Source organism: Glycine max, chromosome 3 (genome assembly GCF_000004515.6).
Source record: "Glycine max cultivar Williams 82 chromosome 3, Glycine_max_v4.0, whole genome shotgun sequence".
Classification (NCBI taxonomy): domain Eukaryota; kingdom Viridiplantae; phylum Streptophyta; class Magnoliopsida; order Fabales; family Fabaceae; genus Glycine; species Glycine max.
This window is the reverse complement of record NC_016090.4, coordinates 29,546,703-29,569,494: the sequence shown is the minus strand read 5'-3', so window position 1 is coordinate 29,569,494 and position 22,792 is coordinate 29,546,703. Positions and strand designations below refer to the sequence as shown.

The 22,792-nt window shown below is 30.8% G+C and overlaps 1 protein-coding gene and 1 long non-coding RNA gene across 2 annotated transcripts; one reads left to right on the top strand and one right to left on the bottom strand.

Annotated features, from left to right (window-relative positions):
* Positions 1-5,722: 5,722 nt before the first annotated feature.
* Positions 5,723-11,974, bottom strand: LOC100806993 (FRIGIDA-like protein 3). The gene is made up of 4 exons (XM_003520965.4): positions 11,813-11,974; positions 9,967-11,021; positions 8,985-9,157; positions 5,723-6,377 (listed from the first exon to the last, which is right to left on the bottom strand). The coding sequence occupies exons 2-4, from the start codon at positions 11,009-11,011 to the stop codon at positions 5,961-5,963; spliced, it is 1,635 nt and encodes a 544-aa protein (XP_003521013.1). The 5' UTR covers positions 11,012-11,021; positions 11,813-11,974; the 3' UTR covers positions 5,723-5,960.
* A 7,117-nt stretch (positions 11,975-19,091) lies between these two features.
* LOC102659872 (uncharacterized) lies at positions 19,092-20,821 on the top strand. Its single transcript, XR_001387701.3, has 3 exons — positions 19,092-19,157; positions 19,248-19,292; positions 19,820-20,821. It is a non-coding gene; the product is annotated as an uncharacterized lncRNA (long non-coding RNA).
* The last annotated feature ends 1,971 nt before the right edge of the window (positions 20,822-22,792 follow it).

Here is a 22,792-nt window from a genome sequence, read left to right as displayed (position 1 = left end):
TTATTATTATTATTATTATGATTATTATTATTATTATTATTATTATTATTATTATTATTATTATTATTATTATTATTATTATTATTATTATTATTATTATTATTATTATTATTATTATTATTATTATTATTATTATTATTATTATTATTATTATTATTATTATTATTATTATTATTATTATTATTATTATTATTATTATTATTATTATTATTATTATTATTATTATTATTATTATTATTATTATTATTATTATTATTATTATTATTATTATTATTATTATTATTATTATTATTATTATTATTATTATTATTATTATTATTATTATTATTATTATTATTATTATTATTATTATACAAGGATAAACTGTTGGCTTCAATTTATTTATTATTTAGGGCCTTTTTCTTTTTTGAGAATGCTTCTATGTTTTATCCACTTATACATTGTTTATTTTTTAATGAGTTTCCCTCTATGTTTCTATGATTCCATTGTGATGAGTTGGGAATTGTTGCAGATGTGCTCAGAAAATGGTGCGGGGCCAAAAAGAGATGAGCTTGATTTTGAGTTTTTGGGGAACAAAACAGGAGAGTCATATTTGATTCAAACTAATGTATATAAGAATGAGACTGGTGGGCGTAAGATGAGGCACATGCTTTGGTTTGACCCCACAGAGGACTACCACACCTATTCCATTCACGAGGGAAGAATTAGAATGAGATCATGTTAAAGAGGCATTTGCTTAGTTGATTCTAACTAACTAACTGCTATATAATTTTAATTTTTGGAGTTATTTGTTGCTAGCTAGGGGACTTATTAGGGAATAATTGAACATCAACATGACATTTGATACTTATGATCAGAATTGAAATATCTTGATTATTTTCTCAATAGAAGCATGATCTGAAATGTGATTGTTATTTTAACTTTATGGTTGAAACACATTTTGCTAGCATCTTTAACTACACCTTTGAATAGTTATTCAATAGCCCAAAAGGAATTACAAATCTGTTATAGCAATGAAATTAACACTAAAATTTTATTATACTACAAATTATATATAATCTTATAGCGCTGATAAAAAAACTATATAATCTTATAGCATAATTATTTACTTTGCGGGGTTACTTCTCTTTATTTCTATCTTTAAACATGAGTAACCAACAAGTTGATTGGAAATGAATAGAAATGCAACTATTTTCAAACAAGGAAGATGTAATCTAGATTCTATTATAGTTGCTATTAAATCCAGAGCTTGGAATTGGATATCAACTATCGGAAAAAGACTAGAAATTTCTCTGTATTCGTGGCGCTTGGATCCTACACATTACATCAAGTTTCTGTCATAAAATTATTCATAATAGTAGTTATACAGCATTAATATTTTCAACTTTAACATCATTCCACGCATATGATCCTTTAATTACAAGGAAAATATTCAATGTATGCTTTAAAAAACCAATAGAAGTATATAAAAATAAATAAATAAATAAAAGCATGAAATAAGAGTAAAATAGTGATGAATTTACCATAATGAGTGCTGGTGCCAGTGTCACTGACTGAGGTATCAACCTTGGATCTTGAAGAAATGCAGCTCCCAAAATGAACCTCAACCTAACCCAACACCCAGCCTCAGGCGCACCCCCTTCATCCTCCTTTTTCTTCTCCCTCCCCTTTGATTTACACGCATCCCAAGACTCCACCACCTTGTCATTCTCTACAAATCATTATTATTATTATTATGTAAGTTCTGTTCTTCTATAGTTTCTTAGTTTGTTTTCTAATCAGAAAATAAATAAAAAGGATCTGGGAAGAAAATAAATTGATGCTTTGTTGAGTTGATGTACAACTGGAGGCACTGTATCAGCAAAAGGCAATATTATTATTATTATTATTATTATTATTTAGTTATAGTTGTTTGTTTCATGTTTTTCTTTATTGTGTCTATAAAATTGAAACTGAAATCATGCAAGATTTTAAAATTTCTAATTTGTATTTGAATTATCGTATCATTAAGGTTAATATATAATACTTTAACTGTTATTATTAATTTATTTATTAAATTATTAATATGTAATCAATTAATATTTATTTAATTTATTCAATGTTGATGCTAATAGTAATAGTAAACATATTATTTCAATTGAATTTTTTTAATTACTTTGATTATTATCCAATCAAATCATCATAACAAACGATGATTCAGCTTAAAAAAATTATGACTTTCGTTACATTTATTAGCATATAATAATTGATTACTATATATAACAATTCATTAAATATTAATATACACGTAATTAATTGTTGAATCATTGTATCATATTTTTGTCATTATTACATTTGATTACATTCAACCATCAAGTTTCTTTCTGTGTGCTTTGTTTTATGCATGTTTATTATTATTATTATTATTATTATTATTATTATTATTATTATTATGATGTAAGTTCTATTCTCCTATAGTTTCTTAGTTTGTTTTCTAATCAGAAAATAAATAAAAAGGATTAGGGAAGAAAATAAATTGATGTTTTGTTGAGTGGATGTACAACTCGAGGTGCAAAATCAGCAAAAGGAAATATTATTATTATTATTATTATTATTATTATCATTATTATCATTATTATTATTATTATTTAGTTTGTTTCATGTTTTTCCTTCCTTACTGATATTTCCTGTTTTTTTTTCCTTTCTGATTTTCCTGCTCGCAAGGTGATCCACGAAAAAATATCCGGTCGACAAGTTTCTTTCTTTGTGCTTTGTTTTATGCATGTTTATTATTATTATGATTATTATTATTTTGATGGAAGGTTCAAGCTATTTGAGAGGTACTTCAATTTCAAATTTCATGCTATTCTGCTATGGATTTATCTCTTCTTTCTTCATTCTTATTAATTCGTGTTTCATTTTCTAACTCTCCATTTAATTTCACTTAATTCTCCTGTTGCCTCTCCCACGTGTCTCTCTGTCCAGGCTTCTCCAATCATGTCGATGTGGACGTGCAACACGCTTCCTCCCATCTCCGAAAACCCATTTTTTGTATTATCGTTTACCTATTCCTTCTTCAGAAGCGTGTTCTTCCTTCTCCAAAACCAAAATGAAATTCTCTCTCTAAAAAGCGCAGTTTCAACTTTTTCTCTCATCGCTTTGTCGGAATCTCGCCACCTTTGTTGCCAGAAAGGTGAGGCTCGAAGCTCGCGAGTCGTGATATCGTCCTAAGGAGAACCTAATGCAGCCTTTTAAACAAATAATCACCCAACCATCAGAATCACAAAAACAAAAATGAAAATTAATAATAATAATAATAATAATAATAATAATAATAATAATAATTATAACAATAAAAATAATAATGATAATAATAATATAATAACAACAACAACAATAAAATTAAATAAAATCCTAATCCAGCTTCTTGCAATAAACTATCTAATAAAAGAGATATACCTGTTGTGCCCATACCTAAAATGATTTATTATTATTATTATTATTATTATTAACAATTATAGGAGCCTCCAAAAGTATACTGCTATTTATACTGTTTATATCATACTTCAGTTTTACATTTTAAATCATAAAATTTATTGTTGGTGCAGGAAGCTGGATTAGAATTCTATTTAATTTTATTGTTGTTGTTGTTGTTGTTGTTGTTGTTATTATTATGCATGCTCTAGCTGAAGACTCTTTTTTATGTTGTAAGGTCGGGAGTGAACATTGAGATATTTTTCTTTAAGGTTCCTGGTGTGTGTCATTCTCTAATTGGCGGATTTCAATTTCCCATTTAATTTCGCTTAATAATCTGGCTCAAATCCCAAATCTTCTCTTATTCCATTTATCTCCTTTTCTTCCTTAATACTCTCTCTTTTCGTTAATCTTTTCTTTCTCCGACTTTTATCCATCTTTTGTTTTTTTTATTTTGATATTTTAATTTTGTTTTTGTAAATAAATAGGACACGGTTGTTATTCCCAACAAGTGTGTTGCATCTTTGGTGGGCACAATGGAGCAAGAGAATCACAATATCAAATGAGTGAGTTTGCTTTGAAGATTGGAATGTGTTGTGTGTGTTGGATTTTCTAATTTTGATAGAGTTCTCTTCTGATCTTCATTCTATTTTTTGCGATTTTGATTACGGTTCTTTTACTTTTTTTGGTCTGTTTTTTTGTGGTTTGATTTTTGGGACAACCTGCCGTAACAACGGTGGTACTGAAGATGATTGTGTTTTGTCCATGCAAGGGTTGCAACAATAGGATTCACAGGACAATGTTGAATAATAAAGTCCCAAAGTGTATTTTTTTTAAGGAACCCAAAGCCTACATGATGATGATGATGATGATGATGATAATAATAATATATGAATGTTAGTCTTTTTGTTTTTTTACAATACCTTTCTTTTAATTCTTTCATCAAAAATCATTTAGCAAAATGACCCGTGCGTATGCACGGGTTACCGACTAGTTTTTCAATAAATTTAATACACATAAGTGTTAAAAACAATATATTACTATCACTTCCTTTTTCAATTTCAACAAGGAACTAATCTCAATGGGAAACGAATTATAAGATTAACTTAGTGGTGAACAAAAAATGAAAAAAAAGAAAAAGTCGAGTTAAAAAAAAAGGCAAAATTGTAAATTTGGTTTATCAGTTTATCTCCAGTTTTGGATTTGGTCCCCCACTAATATTCACAAATTTGGTCCTTCTATTTTGTAAAATTGTGCAATGTTGGTCCTCCAGACCATAATTGGACGTTGAGGTTAACAAGTGATGTTGATTGCCACGTGTCATGTTCTGATTGGATATCAACTCCATGAAAGAAATAAATTATTGTTTTCATTGATCAATCAAAACATGACACGTGGCAGTCATCATTCAATAAGAACGTGACACGTGACAGTCGACATCACTTGTTAACGATTAACGTCCAATTGTGACCTAGGGGATCAACATTGCACAATTTTACAAAATAAGGAGACCAAATTTGTGAATTAAATTACTTGAGGACCAAATTCGAAACTGGAGATAAACTGAGGAACCAAAAATACAATTTTGCCAAAAAAAAAACAGGGACTAATCTCAACAATTTGGTCTAAAAGTCACAAATTTGATTACCAAAGTGATGGAACAAAACATACAACGTAAGACCTTCAATCTTCAAAACAATGTGCATTGGATCAAATTAGATTTCATGAACTTTCCAAAATTTAAGGGGGTGTTTGGTTTGGTTATTTTTTGTTTTCATTTTCACTGGAAATAAAAAATGACGATGAAAATGTGTTTGATTGGATTTCTGTTTTCATTTTCAGTGAAAATATTTTTCCAAATGAACTAAAAACTGAAAACAATAAAATCTCGTTTTCAGTCAAAACCAGGAACCTCATTTTGGATAAAATGAAAACGCGATGACAAGGAATGTAATTTTAAGCAAATCTAAAAATACATTTCCTTTTGAAAACGCATTTTCAGTGTTTTTATTTCTTGAAAACAGAAAACAAGAAGTCAAACCAAACATGTTTTCAGAATTCTAATATTTTGAAAATGAAAATAGTTTTGAGAAAATGAAAACAGAAAATAAAAATGCAAATCAAACACACCCTAAGATTTCTCAAAATTTACCCGTCTCCGTGACGTAGATAGATGATATACACTTTACTGGAGAGGAAAACATGAAACAAGTCATAAAACTGTAGTTTGTTAGATTCAGTGAAAAATGACAATCACAGATCTCAGATCTAAGAAACAAAGAAAGATATTTTACAAAACGAGAACAGAGTACATACATTAGAGGATCAGAATATCTTCTAGCACAGAAGTTAAAATTTAACATGACATTTTACCTGTTTCAGCAATTCTTAAAGACTACATAGATAAAGTGCAACATACAACAGCTTAAGGGTTAAGACTTAAGACTAAATATTAAACAAAGGGATATGTAGCTTCTTAGTCATCAGTTCACCATCATCTGTGCTAACTAGTGGAGATATGTAGCTTGGTACTGATAGCCATTTCCAAAGTAGTTGCCAGGATTAGGAGAGATGTTATAAGTTGCAGAACCCATGAGAGGAGGGCAGTGATTGTCAGTTGGTGCAGGGTACATGTAAGGTCGGTCATACACGTATTGAGGATACCTGTCAGCAACTCTAGCATAAGAAGTTTTGTCAGATAGAATGTTAGTGACACGCGGGCCATATCCCACACCATTAGCACGGGGTCTCTTGGGTTGAGGCTTTGTTGCTTCAGTTACCCTTTTCTTGTCAGCCTTGGCCTTCTCGAGTTGGGTCGCTCGCTTCTGGAGAGGATCCAGAGGGTACTGGTCATCAAGTTTGTGATCTTCAATACACTTAATTACAGCTTTAAGTGCAATCAGTTCTCGATCATTAACATCAATCTGAGGCAATAGCAAGTAATTAGGAATATTCATAGAAAAAATATATATCTGTATAAACAAGTTAATTATCAAACATCAAGATCAAGATCACTGGGCATCTTCAACTTTCAAGCATATAAAGAAGGACCTAATGGAACCAAAGCACAACCCTCGGTCAAACCAAGACAGTGAATGTCTCTTCAATCACTTTTCATCCCTCTAATTTTTTGGAATCAAGCAATTTTGTCCCCATTGTTTCAGTTGCAGCAATGCCACACTCCACAAAGTTCCCAGACCTCATACGTGAAAGCTCTTTATCGCCATTACATCTATATTCACAGAACAAATTAACAAAATTGTGTCCATTTTGATCATAGAATCTCTACCAAGTCATGAACCCAAAAGCTTAAGTGTGTTTGGGTAGAAGGTTACAAACGTATGTTTGAGGCAAACGTATGATTGCAGAAGCATCACCACCCTTACTTTTACTTTCAACGTACTTTTATCCGTTGGATTTGCATAGAACCATGTGCACCGCATTTCCAACTTAAATCCAAACACACACTAAGTTATTATGGTGAAGACTCATGAACGGTTTTATATCCAAAAGAAACCAAGTGCCTAACTTATCCTAGAGACAATACTAATCCAAAAAAAAAAAATCCTTAAAAATGCAAAAATTATGCTCCAACTAAATGTACGAAAGTATAGCAAAGATTTGCAACAAAAATTTAGTTTCTTTAGTTCTACCAGACCCAGTTAAGCTAGTCGGCAAGACTAGTCCAATGACCTAGGGAATACCCAACAATTCCAAAATTAAAGATTTCATAAAGTGGCAGCAGAAAATATAAGAACAAATGAATAACAAATTCTGAGCTGACAACAAAACATAACAAACATATAAGGGGAAATAGCCTTATGTGGCCAACAAACTTGCAGTAGGTCATTGGTGTTAATTATATTAAGCACTGCTGTCAAAAATAAAGAATTTAAAATTCAAGGGACTTTCAAACTTCCAAACAGGATTATCACGAAGGAACTGCCATCACTTTCTATCCTTCACTGTCACATGTTTAGGAAATTACAAGAAAACCCCTCATTCATATTCCGTTCTAACTCAACCTTCTTAGTCTTATTCCATTGGTCATCAACCCCTCACACAAACCTTCACACCTCTAGATAAACTCAGTACTGATAGTGCTTCTCTAGATTGCTGCAAATCTGGATTGTCCAATATAACATCTACATATCTAGAACGCATTCCTAAATGCCCTTGAAGAGAGAGTCTACATGGAGCCTCCACAGGGTTTTGATAAAGGTTTGGTTCTGAAGTATGTAAACTGAAAAGTTGTTGTATCATACTATCATTTGAAACGGTCACCTAAGGCATGGTTTGAGAGATATACAAGTCCTTAAAGAAACAAAGGTACTCTTGAGCAGACAGATCACACACTATTCGTAAAATTTCATCAGCCAGGAAATTGCTATTTTGATCGTCTAAGCTGGTATCATACACGTGGGAGATGATCTTACTGAAATGGAAAGGTAGAAGTGCTTGGAATCAGAATTTGAAATTGAAAACCTAAGGCCACCGAAATGCTTTTTTACATTGGAAGATGCATAGTCTAAAACAAATATTGATTTTTCAAACTGGTTTCTCAAAGGAACATGGGGATATGTGAATTATTGGGGATGAAAGGGTTCTAGAAAAACTAAAGAGGAAAAGAACAATTGAAGGCCAACGAAGCTATATTTGTCATAAAGAGGCAGGCAACAATCAATGTTTCATCTTGCACACCACCCTAGTACAGCATGACAAGAGCAAACATGTGGACATCGATAGGAACATCATAAAAGAAAAGTTAGAAGGAGGATGTGCAACAAACAGCTGACTTGCTAACTAAAGGATTTCATAGACCATATTTTGAATTTTTTAATAAGAAAGTTGAATGCAAAATAAATTATAGATATATTTTCAACATCTAGAAGGTGTGTAATGAAAGTCAAAACTGAGTTAGGATACAGATTGGGTATGATGTATTTCGTTTAAATAAACTTCTTTTTCTTAATAAATATCCAAATGATGCATATTTGTATAACAAGTTCTATTAATTAAAAAAAACTAGAATTATGTGGAAAACATATCTACAATTGATTAGATATATTCTGAATCTCTTTCCATTGATGATACTACACACAAATTTAGCCATTACTTATTTTTTAACATATTGTAGTCATTTATGCATGAAGGTAATCTAGTAAGATGTCAAAAGATTGCACCTCAATTAAATAAGTAACCTTAGCCAAATTCCTAATCAAATCAAATAAGTAAACAAATATGAAAGCATAATAAAATTGGGAAAGAACTCATAAGATTGCACCTCAATTAGAGGAGTTTTTGATTCTGCAAAATATTTCATGATGACTACAAAAACCATTCTATACAATCATTCATTTGCAATTACCAAGCTCAAAAATTCATGATGACTATAAAACTATAGATAACTTCCATAGAAACTGGGAAATAAAGTCTGAAGAACTTTCAGAGCACCAGTTCAAATTATTACAAGAAACAACAGAGGGAATAATTACATGATATTGTGATAAAACAGATGCTCAACAACTTACCTGTGCAGTGGGAGATGAGTTAACACTTCTGACAGGAGAAGAAATTTTTCTAGCATCCTTCAAGTAAGACTTCAGTAAAGGAATGGGTGAAAATTGTTCTGTAAGATCAAATGCAAAAGCCAAGTTAACAGCATCAATTTGCCGCCCACTATTCACCAAAACTTCAATGACACCTGCACAAGAAAAAGTAAAATGAATCATTAAAAATTAAAATAAACAGATAAAATACTTTAGTTACCTCACTCTTTGAATAATACAGATGCTAAAGTCATTTATGTTTGCATGTCACAAGCCACTTTGGGATGATGCTTAGAAACTAAGGTGAAGGTCTAATGTTATCATTAAAGTCTATCACTGCTTACTTTGTAATGTGATAAGTTTCCTAGATTTTCTTAATTCTTACAGCATAATTTATATCACATTAATAATTTACATTCATTAATTTTCTTTGAGCATCCTAACATATAATAATGCACCTCATTTGATATTTGATAACCTTCAATCACTTTCATGAAAGCATAAAAGTCATTACTTATTAAAATTTCATGTTTCCTTTAATATATTTTTTTCCCTTTCTATAATTTAACAAGAAGCATCCGGCAAGCTCATTCATGAAGAGTGGTCAAATACAATCATTCAATTATTAAAAAGTTTAGAGGACTTGGAAAAATCCTATTACTATTCACTAATGGATGATTTTGCAAGGCACATGGTACTTTAGCAAGATGGCATATATATTATCACCAAAGAGAAACCTAAGGGAACAATTTTTTCATAGTAAAAATTCAAAATTATATTCAAAGAAATAGATACATGAGCATGAGATAATTATATGAAAACTTGGCATATAGAATAAAAAATAAAAGTCAACTTAAAAAAAATCCTTTAGTTGTATCAGATTTTTGTTCAAAATCTGAGATGCTTTATTTGAGATCTTGATATTTGTCAAACACTATAAAAGAAGTAAAGAACAAATGCACACCAGGCATCTTCTCTGACAACCCAAGGCAACGACATAAATCAGCAGTTTGGCGACGTCGAGATACCATTGGAATTAGCCTAGATAACTCCTCCTCATTAAAACCAGAGGCAATACCAAAACTGGCTAGAAGTTGCAAAAATGCATGAGCCTCCAAGGAATTCACATTGCTAGCATCCATGTCAAGAGCATCCAATCTGGGTTTCCATTCTTCAGCAACTGCCTTAGCCCGGTCCTTGATATCTTCTGAAATTACATTAGAAACACAACCTGAGTTGCTCAGGAAATCACATAGACATTCCATCAGCATGATACATGTTCGGCGAACACCCAGTAAGTTAGCATCCTTCTTTACGTCCTGATTTGACACTTCTGTACAGTAAAACCCCTTCAGAGAATCTAAAACTAAACAGGCGGCGTTAGGAGCTGCTCTTAATGCATGTGGTATTTCCTCCCTTACAGCAGCAAGGTTCTTACGGTTGTCAGATATGAATTTGTGAAGCCCAGCAGCATCCATCTCTTTACAAAGTTTTACCAAGTCTGGATAAGACAACTCCACATTTCCATTTTCAGGAGAAAGTACCACCTCTTCCACATTACCATTAGCTGCAAAGGACACAGCATCCACTGGTTTGTCCTCCACATGAAATGTCCCCTTACCCCCATTGGAGACAATAGCCAAATCACTTATCGTGACCTTCCTCTGCTTTTCTCGAGCATTCACAATGTCAAATACAGCAGCATCCCTTTTCTCCTGAAGCCTCTGCAACGTGGCTTGCTCCTTGGCATAAACAGCTGCTTGCCGCTTCTCCAGTATCTCCTGAGCCTTCCTTGTTTTGTTCTCAAACTCTTTTTCCTGGTCTTCCAATTCATGAAAGCGCCTCTTCAAGGATTTCTCCAGACCATGAAAATGTTCCTCGAGTTCTTTCCATTTCAAGTTCAGAGTAACAGCTCGGTAACTTTCAAGTTCAGCAAATGCCTTTTGCAGCTGCTGTATCTTAGAAGTTGTGGAATCTATCAGCGTAGCAACTGAATCTGAGTCTTCCATAGCAAAGAAGCTGAACAAAATAAAACAATAAACTAAATACCAATCACAAAACTTCAACTTATGTAATATATCTAATAGCTAAACTTAACAATCTAGTGCATTATCCGATTATAGACAACCCTTTTTGTAGTAAAAAGCTTCACAAACTTCACTAAGAGTAGGACACAAACCCAGAATTTAACCAACTTCTCTAATTTTAACATCTTATTTGAAAAAGCATTACCAAATTATTAAGTATTCATTTCTATACAATCTCTCTAGTGGCTTGATTGATCACTAAAACTCCCAAGAACACTACCAAAAATACCTTTCTGGCTTGAAAAAAAAACTAGCTGAAAATAGTTCAGGATCCAAACCTTTGAGTCACAAAGATAAACCCTAAAAAAACAGAAGAAATTTATAAATTTATAAATAAATAAAACACACACACACACCGAGAAAGAGAAGGGGACAAAATTGACGAAAAACTTCTACACAACAACTAAGGCATGAAGGAAGACAACAACAAAGAGAAGTCAAATTAAAAACAAATTGAATTTTCTTATAGTAAGTAATTGAATTTCCTGAAGAAAAAAAAAAAAGAAGAAACCCAATTTTTCTATAGTATGTTACTAGTGGCTTTTGGAGTGCAATGTCAACGAAATCGCTTGAACATAAAACCAAACATGAACAGAGAAGGTGGATTCTCGTTCTACTCATGAGAACAAAGCCGATCTAAACTCTTAGAGAGAAAACAAAAGAAAAAAATCAAATAAAAATAAATAAATAAAATGGAAGAGATAGAAAAGATGAGGAGTTTACCAGAATGATCCCAAGGAAGGAAAGTTGGGAAGAGAAAGAGAAAAGAGAGAGAATTCTCAATCCATTTTCTCTCTGCAACTTCAAGTTCAACACTTTGAGAGAAAGAAAGAGAGAGAAACGAGAGAAGAAGAGGAAATTATAGTGTCATGTGTTATGTGGTTTAATGCAAGAAACTAATTTTTTTTTTTCTTTTTTAGAAAGGCTATTAACAGAACATTAGTATATTATTATTATTATTTCTTTTTTCGTCCAAATTCAACCACCTATGTCTCTTGTTTTTTTTATCTATAGTAAAAAATAGACTAATCTTTTTGCAATACGGGAATTGTTAGTCGTAATGAAATTTTATATACAATAAAAATGAATATGAATTCACTCATTAAATAATTTCTTTTAACTCATTTTAATATAATGAGATCATATACTATTATATCAATAATATATAATATATGTATCAATATTTTAATTCGGATAATCAGAAAAAAAAACTATAAAAGAGTTATAAGTATTTTTTTTTATCATCATTATAAGTATTTTAAATTTTTAATTACTATAGGATTCTTTTTTTTTAACAAAATCACATGTATTTTATGGAAAATAATTTTGTTCAAGTAGATTATTATAGGTAATGGGTAATAGTACAACTTTTCTCTTTTAACTATTTAAAGCAATTATTTGTTCAAGTTTAGTTTAAATTTGAGGACATTAATTAAACTGATTTCGTATTAACTTATCTACGTTAGTCATTAAATGTATTTTAATATCAGCTGAAAAGTTTTCTTTTCAGTTTCTAATGTAGATAAATTTTCAAAATCTTAAACTTGAAATTCCTAATTAAATTATTGATTTTGATGCTTTAAATTGAGTAGGACTAAAATAAGTAATTTTAATTATTAATGAGAAATTAATCATTTATATTTTAATAATGTATAATTTTTATTTATGTTCAGGTAACATTGATAGTTAATTAATGTCTTTTTTTTACAATCAATGTTACCTGCACATAAAAAAAAATTAATGTCTTAATAACTAAATTATGTGTTTTATGTAATATTATATTTTTTAAAACACAAACTTTTATTATTAGAATAATTTGATTTTTTTATTTTATAAAAGCCGGAAATATTCCTTCAAACTAAATTACGTTATTCATAAAGAGATCAATCTTATTATATAATATAAAAAAATTAATTTAATATCAATTTTTAAATCAGTTATTAAATATTAATTTTATCAAGATGTAAACAAATATTTTTTTTTGTCGATGATATGAGAAAAAGATACAAGAAAACAAAAATAAAGGAAACTTAGAAAATGAGACGTAAATTATAATTTTCTTAAAAACGTTGTTTATTTTCAAGTGTTTTCAAAAGCTCTTCTTTCTTTCTTTCTTTCTTTTTTTCATTTTTTCGTTAAGTAAATAGAAACATTTAAATTTAGAATATTTCTCCCTTTCTTATTTTCATTTTCCCCATCTAACAATGCTTCCATCTAAAGTTCATTTTCTTTCTCTCCTAGTGAATTACCAAAGTTATGAAAATTTCCCATATATTTAAAATAAAACAAAAAATATACTAATATAAAAATAACGTGTCTTTAGCATTTGTGTTTTTGCTCTGATTGCTAGGCACTTTCGCATTGGCTATCACTCACCGACACTCACTCCTTGTCTTAAGTCCCAACACGTTTCCTTTGGTTTCGTTTGCTTTGTAATGTTGCGTTATGCTTCTTGTCTGTAAAGGCTTGTTACCACTAACCAATAGCAGCCTTTTCTTGTCCGCATACAGTGTTTGGGCTCCACCACCCCGATAGAGTTTTTCGACAAAATTAAGATTAAGATAACACCAATATATTTTCTTTCCCAATTATGATCCCCAAGTGCTATTATAATTATATTAATTTTTTTTCATTCTTATAAATGGAACACAATACTAAAAAATTTATAACACTCACATATAATATTTAACCCATTCAGATAGATCTCTTTAGTTATAACTATTATTTATATCTCTTTAGTTATAATTATATTACTTGATATCCTTCCGCGGGTTCACCTACAAAAACCTTGTTACGATTTACATAACAATACTAATATATTCACTAATGACTAGTAAGTCTTCATATTTACTATCACAGTAGTCATAACTACGCGTTTTAAACTCATTGATTAAAACAATTAATAAATAAAAGTCACAAAAAATTAGTGTAAAATGCATTTAAATTTACTCTTTTCGAATCCAAATATAAAGAAAAAAATTTCCAAGTTAGCTAATGTTGCAGTAGACTCTTTTTATAAGTTAATTTTTGGAGTTGAATTAGACCCAAAAATCACATTCTAAGATTAATAGACTAACATATAAAAGTAAGTTTTAACTAATGCATCTCTATTTAATGTCATTATTTCTAAAAAAAAATACCTTTAAATTAATTCAAATGTGAGCATTATCTCTAATAAATATGATTACGACATTTTAAGAAATGTAATTTTTTTCTATGAAATCAAGAAAATTAAATGAACTCAACAAACATCCTTTTTATTTTTACACAAAGTGAAGTTATTGCATTTCAATCATGTTCATAATGCTGGTTGGACTATAATCAAAGACATGGTGACAATTAACAAGTCGTTGGTTTGAGTATTACGGGGTGAAACACATTGATACCAAGAGCTAGTGCTAGGTTTTAAAATCAACCAAGAGTTGATACCATGAGTGGACTAGCCTAGAACATAAGCATGTTGATTCTCCTTAGAACTAGTGGAAGTGTTGTTGGAGTTTTAAGTGATGATAGATCTTAGTAGTCCTTTCAGATGAGACTTTATACCTTGGTAAGATTTTTCTTGTGTATCAATTTTGTGAGAAGATAGAGATAGTACTGTGCGAAGCTGATAGAACCATGAGAAGATAGAAATAGTACCAATAAAAGTCCTTTTGATCTTTTGATGCATGAGTATTTCAAGTTGAATGGAATAGAATCTTGTCAAAATCTGGATGTGCTAGTTACATGTGGTGCTTGAGTGTAAACACAAAACACATACACATTTGGTAAGATTGAGTGTTGTTCTTTGAGATATTTCTATCACCATGTTACATTCTTTAATTTTGACTTGACTACTTGTCTACTTTGCATTTTGTGATCATGTGCTCATGGATTGCTAGTTACCTTGAGACCATTCTTCCATTTTACATCTCTCTCATTTTTATGCATTGTTAGGATCCATTGAAAAATATGTGTGCCTTGTTCATACCTTCTTTTAGTTGTGGTTATATTTTTAATTTGATTTCTTTTTCTTAGTCTTTTTTTTTAGTTTTGCCTAGGAGTGTAAAAGATAAAGTGTAGGGGAATTTGATTGAGCATTTGTAGTTTAGTATTTTTCTATTCTTCTTAGCTTATTTGACCTCTCTTTAACTCCTATTTTATCGCCTTAAATCAGTTTTGGTCTTAAGCAAATGATTGAACTTAATTGATAATTATGGCTTATTTTCAAATTTTTGTGCTTACTTGACCTATTTGTCTTGTGTAGGGCCTATAGGCCACTATAGAATTCCAAATGGAGCATGTGGGTAGTCCCTGGAAAGCTAAGAAAAATATATGCAATTTTGTCAGAAATCAGCTTGGGCCAGTTCTACCATTTTGAGGGTCAAATTGATCTTGGAAATCAGAACATCTGCATTTGAATAATTGGACTGCGCATTTGGGCTTTGCTTTGTGTAATTAGTTTAATTAGGTAGATTGGCCTAGTCAAGGCCCATACCTTCCTTATGAGTAGTAACTGTATATATTAGTGGAATTTAGTTAGTTAGTTACTTCATTTTGTACAAAAACATATTTAGTTACTTGTTGTGCAAGTTTTAGGATAAAAATCTTTTCTCTCTTTTTCTCTCAACCGTTCTTCATTCTTCTTCCTCTTTTCACTTTTTTCTTGCACAAATTTCATTTTTTTCCACTGGTGATGATCATGGAAGGCTAAACACTTCATTAATCCAAGGATCCACTCCAAGCAAGACTGGATTTGAGTCTTGGTTTAGTATTTCTAATTCTGTGTGAATGTCCATTTTTTTCTTCAATTCTATTTTCGATTTTCATGATTATGAATATGCTTAGGATTGAAAATGAATTAGGTTAGGGATTTCTTTCTTAATTTTGAACTTAATCACAAATTGTTTGAATGATATTCCAACCTAATTTGCAATCTCAATGAATTTAGGGATTAATTCGATTAAATTAACCCTAATGACATTGATTGAACCTTCACAACTTGATCATTCTCTGCAAAACAGTGATAATTCATTTGCATTGGTTTGGTGAATTGGATTGATGATTTCGAATCTGTTTTAAAATCTGTTTGTGCAATTCTATTTGTGTTTTGCGACTAAACTTTGTTTCAGTTTAAATTTTGCATTTTTGTTCTGTGTTTTCGCATTTCTTTCTAGTGCCTTCCAACTATTCATTAAAATTCCCTTTGTTGTTTATAAGTGAATTAAAGTAAGAACCATATTGAATCATATCTCGGAGTCGACCTAAGTTAATCATGTACTGCAAAATTTCCTAGTTTTATTTGTTTTGAAGTGATTCCATAGTCATTATCAATGGTCACGTCTGTAGATACTTGATGGATAAGGTATATCATCACTTTTCAGCTCTTAACCAAGGTTCAATTCATAAAGTAACCTAGCTAGATGTTAACAGATTGGCAAGTGTACCAATTTTATCACAAGTAGTAAAGATTAAAACGGAAGACCGAGTGTCGAGTCCACGAGGACTTTGTTTGTACTTGCGTTGATAAATACTCAATTTGTAAGCAAGAGAAAAGGGAGTAGAATAGAAATAAAAAGAAAGAAAGAAATTAAATTTAAAAAGGCAAGAATAATAAAATAAACAAGAAGAGAACAAAAGATGATTTTGAAATGCAATTATGTTGGGGCCTAGCATGCCTAATTACCCTTGATGCAATATTAATATTTTTCTCTATTAACTGTTTCCCCAATTTCCACCCGCATTTGCTAAGATATTCAACCCTCATCCCTCATGATGAAGAGCCTAATTTATGTATTTTCTCTCCCAAATCCATTTGCAAAGATTGAATCATAAATTGCATTAAGTATGAAGATGTGTCCAGAGGCACAACAAAATCACTCTATCCATAGTAATGCATTGTTGAGATGTCATTTCCCAGTTCATTAGACATTACCATTTTCCAATGTATAACCCTTAAAAACAAATGCATGGATGACTAAACCACACAATAGAGATGAAGAGCAGAAAAGAGCAATAGAAATTGAAATTGCATTAATAAATAAGAAGAGCAGTTACATTACAAGGGCATTGGCTGCGAGGCTCTAACAGAGGGAGTTTAGCCTCTCATAGCCATGAGAGGCTTTACACTCCAAAGGCTTATAGAAGAAGGGGGTGGATGACTAATAGCAAGAAAATGGGGAATGACTAAGAAAGAGGGTTTCTCCTAAGGGATAGGTCCAGGCTTTGGATAGTTCTAAGACTCGGTGTGTTTTTCCCTTTTGCTTCCTTCTCCTTATATAGGCTCCAAGTAACTTAATTTTCACGCTGACTTCATGCTTAGTGCGAGTTCTTGCGCTAAGCACGCCTTTGGACTTCATTGTGGGCTTTTCTGCGTGCTAAGCCTGAGTTGCACGCTAAGTGCGGGCACACTAAGCCTGGGTGGCACGCTAAGCGAGCTATCCACTTCTTCAATTTTTTTCAAGGCTTTTTCTTCCACTTTTTGCCTCAATATCCCTTCAAAGAACTTGAATTCTTCTTCTCTTGACTTCTGCTGATAAAAAATAGCAAAGATGTTAATTTCTTCATTATTTCATAGTTATCAAACTCCCTCAAATTAAAACATTTGCTTGCCCTTAAGCAAAAGACAAGTCTGAAAGTATCGACACATGAGATAACTGCGAATCCTTTCATGAGATAACTCATAATTGCAACACTTCATTCCTCACAAGGCTTAGTGTTTCCCTCATCGCACAAGTGCCTCAACTTAGAATGTTTCCAAAATCAACAATTAAACCAATGTTCCCAACTTTGCACTTCTTCTTAGTTAAAACAATCATACATACATATTGTTGATCACTAAGGGCTTTTTAGGCTTGTAACTTGGCTGGGCTAACAAAGAACTCATGGTTTTTCTTGGAAATAAAATTAGGTTCTAAGAGAACGCCTACCTGATAACCCATGACTTGTATTCCAAAGATCCAACTTCTATTCCTAACAGTACACAAAATTTATTTTGGAATTTAAGTTGCTATCAGCTTCTTTATTTGGAAACAAGGCTTGCCTTTTTTTTAGAGACTGATCTGGTACTGTACCAACTTATCATATTTTCTCCTTTGAGTGTGTGCTATTGGTGTTGTTCTTGAAACAAAATTTTCCACCCAACCAAAATTCCAACTCCCCCAAATAAAGGATAAATTTGCCTTGACGCGTGTTCTCCTACAACCTAAGATAAGGTGATCATTAATTTCATTCGACTTAGGTTTCAAAAATAATTTATTGCATTAGGCTCAACAGGGTGCAAGGGATTCATTTTAGTAACAGGTTGAGTATTTGACTCACTGGTTAATTGGCTCATTTTAGTAAATAGAAAACCTTTTGAATAAAACAATTCAAATTTAACATTAAACTTAAAACCCATGCCGTTATCTGTCAATACCTGCTACACATTTTTTAAAGGGAACTTGGATAGGGAATAAGAAAAACTCATATATATTAACATAAAAGATTACATGCATGTTAAAAATTTGAGAGTATACACATAACATGTTTATGTAGCCAAATGCTTTAAGAATTGTTATGTATAATGCATTCCTCCAATTAACTAACTAGTTTCAACCTAAGAAGTCATCATTGGTAATAAACCTTACCCAATCCCAAACACTAACAAGAGGATGGGGAATAACATATTCATTCTCATTTTGTCCTCTCATGTCCATTCACAATCATCATTTATACTTTTTTTATGTGTTAAATAATTATAGATTTAGATAAAAGTAAAATACCTTTTACTCATTTAATTGTTTTATTTTTTGGACGGCAACTAAAGAAGCACTCTTCACTATTATTCACGTTTCTATAGCCCAAGTCTTCTCTCAAGCTTGGAAAATTTTGGCTTTAATTTCCTTCTTTGACCCGTTCCAAGTGTTTTATCACGCACGATGTCTTAATCTAATCAAAGGTGACTTCTTTGTTCTTTCCTATATTTTTCGAACCTTGCATGTATATAAGTGCAATAGGTCATAGTTCCCAACTTCCCATGCATATCAACTTCACCGGGTTTCTCTTGGTTTTGATGTTTTCTTGAAGTAGTACTCTTACTTCGTTCATTGTAAGTTTTGGTCTAATTTAAAGAGTTTTTGCCTTTGTTAATTATTGGCTTTGTTTTTTTTTTTTTTTTATTAATGGTTAACTTGGTTAGTTTGCAGTGTTCATGGATGTGTCTTAAATTATCGGGCTAGCACAGGTTAAATTTATATTTGACATCTTCTTCAATATATCTCATTAGTTTTTTTTTTCCTCTTATAACTTTATTATGTTAAAAAATAAACTTATAACTTTAAGGTGAGAAAAAATTCAATAAAAATATTGTTTTCAATGAAATTTATCACTCAAATTAATAATACATAAATTTTATCAAAAATATAATTTTTAAAGGTCTTATGTGATATGGAAGACTTGGGCATGTATGGATTTCCGTTGAAATGATTTTAAAAGTAGGTTCGAGAGTAAAATCACTTAGAGATTATGTTTGATTATCTCCCAAAATTATGTTTGAGACTAAAATTTTATCAGAAAATTAAGTTTCAAGAAAACAAAACTTGAAATAATTTTGCAAATTCAATTTGCAAACTAAGGTTTAATTCAAACTTAAATTTACCAATTTTAATCCAAACATACACTTGCAATTGTTTGCATAAGGCCCCCACGGGCCCAATGTTGAACCGTGTTAATTTTTTCTGCTCACTTTATTTTCTTCTCAATGTTTCTTAGGAGCAGTATTGGTGAAAATGATTTTTCGGAGTGGCCAGATTTTCACTTCTCTTTTTGTGAGTTTCTTGTTGCTGATTATTTGTGGCATGACCTATGGGCAATGATATCTTCTGCTTGAAGAGCATCAAAGAGTCCCTTAGAGACCCTTACAACTATTTGCAATCTTGGAATTTCAACAACAAAATGAAGGCTTTGTTTGTAAGTTTAATGGGGTTGAATGTTGGCACCCTGATGAGAACAGAGTCCTTAATCTAAAGCTCTCAAATATGGATCAAGCAGTCTAACTCAGTTAGTTAATTGAGGAGAGTGTGTGAATATTGTTAATCTTAGGTATTATGTTCAATTCATAAAAAAAACATTCAAATATGGATCTCAAGGGCCAATTTCCTCGTCATTCAAAATTGCACAAGCTTAACTGGATTAGACTTTTCAATTAACACTCTCTCTGGAACCATTCCAGAAAATACTGCCACTCTTCTACCATTTGTGACATCTCTTGATCAATCTTCAAATAAATTTTCTGGAGCAATACCTATGAGTCTTGCAAATTGTACCGACCTTAATGCCCTTAAACTTGATCAGAATCGACTAAGTTATCATTTTCCCCAACAGTTGGGCCTTCTCCAACGACCCAGGACATTTACTGTGTCAAACAATTCTTTGACGGGGCCTGTTCCAAACTTTACCAATGGTCATGTTGTGGTAAATTATTCAAATAATGAAGGGCTATGTGGACCTTCATTGAGGCCTTGCCCCAATAATTCAAGCACTGGTCACTGAAGTTGAATAGAGGTATCTTGAATTGGAAAAACTAAAGCAAAATATGGAGTAATAATAAGAGTATTGAAGTCTTGTACTGTGTAATAATTTTATATTAGTTTTACTTTCATATTTCTATTAAAAGCAAGTTCTACTTTTAAGTTTTAACTTCATGTTGTGACCAGATAATATTATGGTTGTATTATTTTGCCCTTTTAGTATTAATTAAACACGTGTTTTGGTTCCAAAATTTGTGATTATATCCTTAAATATTTTTTTTCCGGTAAATGTTAGTTGATAATTGATAGTTTTTTTAGGAGAAATAATTAAACTCACAATATTTCTCTCTCTCCCTTCTCTTTTTAATTACCACTCAATCAATCTTATAATTCCGTATCTTTGCATTTATATTTCTTGATGTTGTATAGTGATTCCAAGGATAGACTTTTGCTCCAGATTAATTAAAAAATTAAAGTGGTATATAGATGTTTTTTTAGACAAGTTTAGATACACATTTGTTAAAGTTATACATAAGAAGTTTCCATCTAAAATTAAAGATAACTTAAAACATGCAAAAGATGTACACAATTATTTCTATTTTTATTGCAGGTGGAATAACTTTTTTGGTTAAATGTTAGCAACAAAACATTAGTATTTAAAAGCATTAAGCTAGGATTAGGCCTTGGACTTAAAGTTTAAACGTTGACTTCTGCCTACTACCTCACATGTACCTGTACAACATATATCATTTCTCTTACAAGGACCATGAGCCTTAAACATAGAAATCCAGCCCACTCTGATCAACACTTATAAATATGGGTATGTCATTGCATCATATACACATTATTTAATCTAGCTTGTTGCTATGGTGGGATTAATATTAATTTGAATGTCAAAATGTCTTTGTAGGTGTTCTATTTATTCATTTAGTTTAGTCACACAAAAAATTAATCACTTTGAATAATAAGGTAGTTAGTTCGATCAAGTCAATATGAATATGACGCAAACCAAAAACTTGTTTTCTCTTTATTACGTTGAGTTAATGTGTGAAAATCAATTATTATTCACCGACAACTAAAGACTAATTTCTTTAATGTGTGAAAATTATCATAAAAGATACTTGATCCACAAATAAAATCTTTTCTAAACACATATCCATAAACTTAACACTTATCAGCAAACTTAATCCACAATAATCAAGTTTAAAGCCATAGATACAATGCATATTAATAAAAAAGTAATTTATTACACGAGCAATGATTGAATTTTCCTAACGTATTTCATTTCAAATATGATCCAAATTCAATGGATTGAACGCAATGAGCCATATATAGCATGTAGTGTGTGTTTCCATAAAGGGAAATAAACTCTTTAAAGAATTTAAAAATAGAGTTTAATCTATGTATATGAATAGTTTAAAATATTTTTACACAAATATTTAATAATATTGTTAGACTAATTTATTATGCCACTTAATTAATTTATTAATATGATTTTTTTGTTAGTATGATTTAACTATAAGGTAAATTCTTTAAGATGACACTGGTAAATTAAAGAAATTGTGGAATTGGCATAAGGAGAAGACAAAACGACTGTCCTTGCCATTGAATGGTAGTGGAAATGGCAACGAGAAGATGAAAGAGAAGTAATTTTTTAGTCAATAAAACATAATTACTATAGTAATTCAATTCTGTTTCATTTGATTCTATCTTTTTCAATAAACTGAAGTGCAGCACTTTTTTAAAATTTCATGTTGAATTCTATTCCATTTTAAAATATATTAAACACGATTTTGCTATATTAAAAACATAATTACTATAGTAAATAATGATTGTATATATAAGTTGACTTGGATATACCGCCCAACTGTTATATTAAAAACTAAAAAGTCCTAAAGAGATTTTGCTAAAACAAAAGTTGGTCATTGTTGCATCAATCATAGAACCAATTAATAAAAAGCTGCTTTTAAATGCTGTAAAATATCTCAAAATAATCTCCAATATACTATAAGAAAGACGATTTTTATGATAATCGAACAGCAAACAAAAATGCATCTATCAAGCTTTGTCCCCCCTCCTTCCATAATGTTTTAACAGCGTCATTTTTTATTTTCTATTTTTATTAAATCTTTTATCTTGTTTAATAATTTACACTAAAAATTCAATTAAGTATAGTTTAATTGATCTAACTTATTCTCTATTTTTATTAAATGTT